The sequence below is a fragment of the Pteropus vampyrus genome, unplaced genomic scaffold, assembly GCF_000151845.1.
Source record: "Pteropus vampyrus isolate Shadow unplaced genomic scaffold, Pvam_2.0 Scaffold168, whole genome shotgun sequence".
NCBI lineage: Eukaryota > Metazoa > Chordata > Mammalia > Chiroptera > Pteropodidae > Pteropus > Pteropus vampyrus.
This window is the reverse complement of record NW_011888949.1, coordinates 464,726-468,620: the sequence shown is the minus strand read 5'-3', so window position 1 is coordinate 468,620 and position 3,895 is coordinate 464,726. Positions and strand designations below refer to the sequence as shown.

Here is a 3,895-nt window from a genome sequence, read left to right as displayed (position 1 = left end):
AGGGGTCCAGGGCCACTGTGCAGCAGGAAGAGCCTTGAGGGGGTCGGAGCCCTGTTGCATTCTGCGGGATTTGAATATTCATTGGGTGGAATAGCATCATACTTTCAAACACTTCCTTCCGGTCAAAAGATGTGTACTTAAATAACTCCAGTTGTTTTGTGCTCACACAGGTCATATTCAAAGTGTCTTCATTATGATCACGATTTTTTAAATGACTCCTCCGGTTACCAAAGCTGGCATGTGCACCCCCACTGGGACTGGGGCAAAGGCCACTGGCACCTGCACGGTGGAGGACACGGCCAGCAGTCACCCGGTCTCACAGACACGCTCAGAGAAACTAGTCATTGTGCCTTGCACATCCAGTATTTTACAATAAAGTAGTCTTTTTAAATTATTATTTAATGTAACTTTCAAGAATTGAAACACACAAAAATGCAGGGGAGATGTTCACAATTTTGATAACCACAGTTGTAAATAGAAACATTCATTGCTCATAAGATTATAAATATTGGATACTGGAACTGTAAAACGCACATGTTTTATAAACAAAAAAATAAAATAAAATAAAAAAACCCGAAAAACTTTCTTCCTGCTAAAAAGGCATAGCATTTCATTGCGTTTCCTAAGCAGCAGATGGTTATTCACAGAGTTTTAAATTACAACTTTTGTTTCATAGTTTCCTTTTTAAAAAGGTTTACACTAGTGTGTACAAAGTGAAACTATCATCGCAGTGAAATAAAGAGGTTTAAGGCAAAAAGAGAGAAGTTCACCCTCGGTCCTCAGGGGACAGCCATGACTCCCGTCTCCGCCATGGGCACACCCTGGGCTGTCCCGGCCACAGATAGACATTTGGATTCGAGTCCTTTTCCATACACTAAATGGAAGACGGAGTGGAACTATATATAGGGTAATGTGTTTGTTTATATATATGTACTTGGCAGGAATATATTGAATATATTTAATTTACACTGTACCGCACCTTCAAAAAAATAAAATGTATATTAAAAAAACAACAAAAGACAAAAAGTGGTAAGAAAGGATTATTTACATGTTTTCTTCCTTCCTCTAGATGCTGGGAGATTCTGAGTGTCTTTAAAACTCCAGGGAGTCACATGTCCTGGAACTGTGGCTCATGTGTGTGTCCACGCGTAGTGCGTCTGTAGACACACGCGAGTCACCGCGAGAGAATGCTCTCGAAAGCAGAAACGGCCACTTTAAAAAAAGAAAGGAGAAAAAAGAAAAAGGAAAGGAGGAAAATGCCAACTCCGCTCACCCGGAGCCGTTGGACCCCGCCATTTCTGGGGCTCGGCCCTGCGGATTTCTGGGGCTCGGCCCTGCGGATTTCTGGGAGGCCGGTGGAGCTGCAGATCCCCTGGGCTGGGGCCAGGAGGAGGGGAGAGGTCACCCTACCACTCGCGGAATTCTCTGCCGGGGAGCCCCCGTGCCCGGAGACGGAGAGTTGGCGTGAGCACTGGGTGGCGGGACAGGGGACAGTGACAGACGCAGATGGAAGCACAGAAGCACGCAGGGCCTGGCGAGGGGCAAGGGGGACAGGGAGAGAAGGCAGGAGGAGGGGAGGGACGGAGCAGGGCCCAGGGCGCCTGCACTCCCCACGGCCACGCTCCCACACTTCTCCGAGAACCCCAACGTCTCCTGGCGGGCCATGGCCCTGGTGCTGCCCTGGCAGAGGCTGGGGTGTGACCCCCTCCTGCTGACCTCACCAAGCCCACACAGACAAAGTGGCAGAACTCAGAGACCAAGTAGGAGCTGTTTATTCGGTTCACAGTCGTGTGAAATGCAGCAATAAAAATCTTTGGACTTCAGCAAGTTGTTTTAATTTTTTCTTATTTTGAAATTAAAAAAAAAAAGTGTCCGATGTCCCATAATGGAGCTTAGGGGATTAAAAAAGATGAAAATGGTCCCCGTCACAAAAAAAAAAAAAATCATAAAATTAACACAATCTCATAAACACAAAAAAAAATCAAAAAATATTTTATAGTCATATTTTGGGTTGTACACCACCTGTAAATTATATATACATAGAATATTGCAGAACCGTAGCTAATACACGATCTTTTCACTAGGAATGCTGGTATAATCTTTATACACTGGCCCTTTATTTGCGACTTTAAATTATTGCATTGCGTGGCGCCGCCCGCCCGGCCTACTCGCTGTCCGACTTGCCCTCCTTGGCCGCGGTGGAGTGGTTGTACAGGCCCTGCGCCATGAGGTGCACGGCCAGCGTGTTCTTGTTGCCCGTGGCTTTCTTGATCTTGGCACGCTTGTTCTGGAACCAAATCTTGATCTGCGACTCGTTGAGGCTGAGCTCCTGGGCCAGGCTCTGGCGCCGCTGCTCGGTCAGGTACCTGTTGGTCTGGAACTCGGCCTTGAGCCTCTGCAGCTGCTCCGCGGTGAAGGCCGTGCGTGGCCGCTTGTCCTCCTTGTTGGGGTTCTTCTTCTTTGGTTTGCGGGACCTGGGGCCTGGGTGGGCACAGTGGACAGAGGGGACACCGGTTAGGAGGCTGCAGGCCTGCCCGCCCACTCGGAGGTGGGTGACTCCGCAGGGCCAGCTTGGGCAGGCCGCCGTGCTGCCCAAGGCCAAGGCCGGCCTGGAGGAGAACGGGCTGGACTTGGGGCTGGGCGTGGGCCCGCACCCACCGCCACGACCCGCCCCTGGGGAAGGAGACTGTGGGCCGGTCAAGTCTGGTCATGGGGTGGCAGCGGGGTACAGGGCAGGCTTCCGAGAGGTCTCCTGATAAAAGGAAAGTTCCAGCAGGGAAGCAAAACCCCACGGCTTTCTGGCCGGGCTTTTTCCAGTCCTTTCTGAGGTATGTCCAGGAATAGGGACAGGGAGGGGGCGGTGCTAGGCCAGAGGTGAGGGGGAAGTAGGGGGAGGGGGCAGCCAGAGTGCCAGCAGGAGTGCCCGGGGCTATTATGGGGCTGCCACAGGACCCCCAAAGGGGACGACCCACAGAATGCCAAGGGCTGCTGGAGCCACGGGGCAGTGGGTCCTGAGAACAGGAGGGGTCCCCCTCCTGCCTCCCCCTCCTGTAGGTCTAAGGTCATCGTTTTCTTTCTGGGCAAGAGCACAGGACACACACAACTTTTCCCGGGTGGGGAGGGAGCAGTTTTCACCCCAAGTCTCCTCAGTCGCCCAGCACAGGAGAGGGGATGGGTCCCTGCTTGTGAGCTGACTAAGCTGCCTGCCCCTCCTCCAGAATGCAGGGGGCCCAGCTGACCTAGGGCCAGAAGGTCCACACTCTGCACCCCACCCGGGCCTCCTCCCACTGGGACGCCTCACAGTACCTGAGGCTGGAATGGGACAGGGGTGGTGAGGCTCCCAGGACCCGCCACCAGAAGAAGGCTGGGCGAGGGGAGCAGAGGGAAGGTGGGCAAGCCTCCCCTTTTTGTTAAGAAGCGCAGCCCTCCGTGCTCAGGGATGAGGCCGAAAGGGCGGCTGGTGGGGGGCAGGGGGAGCAGGACTACGTCTGGGGCTCTTAATCTGTGAAGCGTGAGATCCACTTTGGGGAGGTCCGGGCCCCAACTTCTAAGGAGGCCCCTGCGGCTGGAGAAGGCTAGACTTCCGGCAGCCAGAACCTCGGGTGCCTGCCCTGTGCCCCCACCCACCCACCCTGCGCGGCTGTGGCGTCCCATCTAGCGACAGGAGCTCCGGGACCGCGCGGAGCGAGGGGGCCGGGACAGTCCCGAGACCCTGAGGGCGCCGAGGACTTCCTCTCACCGACCGAGCCAGCCTTGCGCTCTGTTGGGGGAGGCGAACTCCCGAAGAGGGTCTCTGGGCTTCGGAGAGGGGGCTCCAAGGGCCGCGGGGCTCAAACTCCGGCCCCTTAGACTCTAAAGCACCCACACTCGCGCCCGCGGCCCCACGCGCACACGC

The 3,895-nt window shown here is 54.3% G+C and overlaps 1 protein-coding gene across 1 annotated transcript; it reads right to left on the bottom strand.

Annotated features, from left to right (window-relative positions):
* Positions 1 to 1,749: 1,749 nt before the first annotated feature.
* On the bottom strand, positions 1,750 to 2,707 carry EN2 (engrailed homeobox 2; the record flags this gene model as incomplete). The annotated part of the gene is made up of 1 exon (XM_023536738.1): positions 1,750 to 2,707. A coding segment is annotated over one exon (543 nt), but the record flags the coding sequence as incomplete, so codon positions are not given.
* Between the last annotated feature and the right edge of the window lie 1,188 nt (positions 2,708 to 3,895).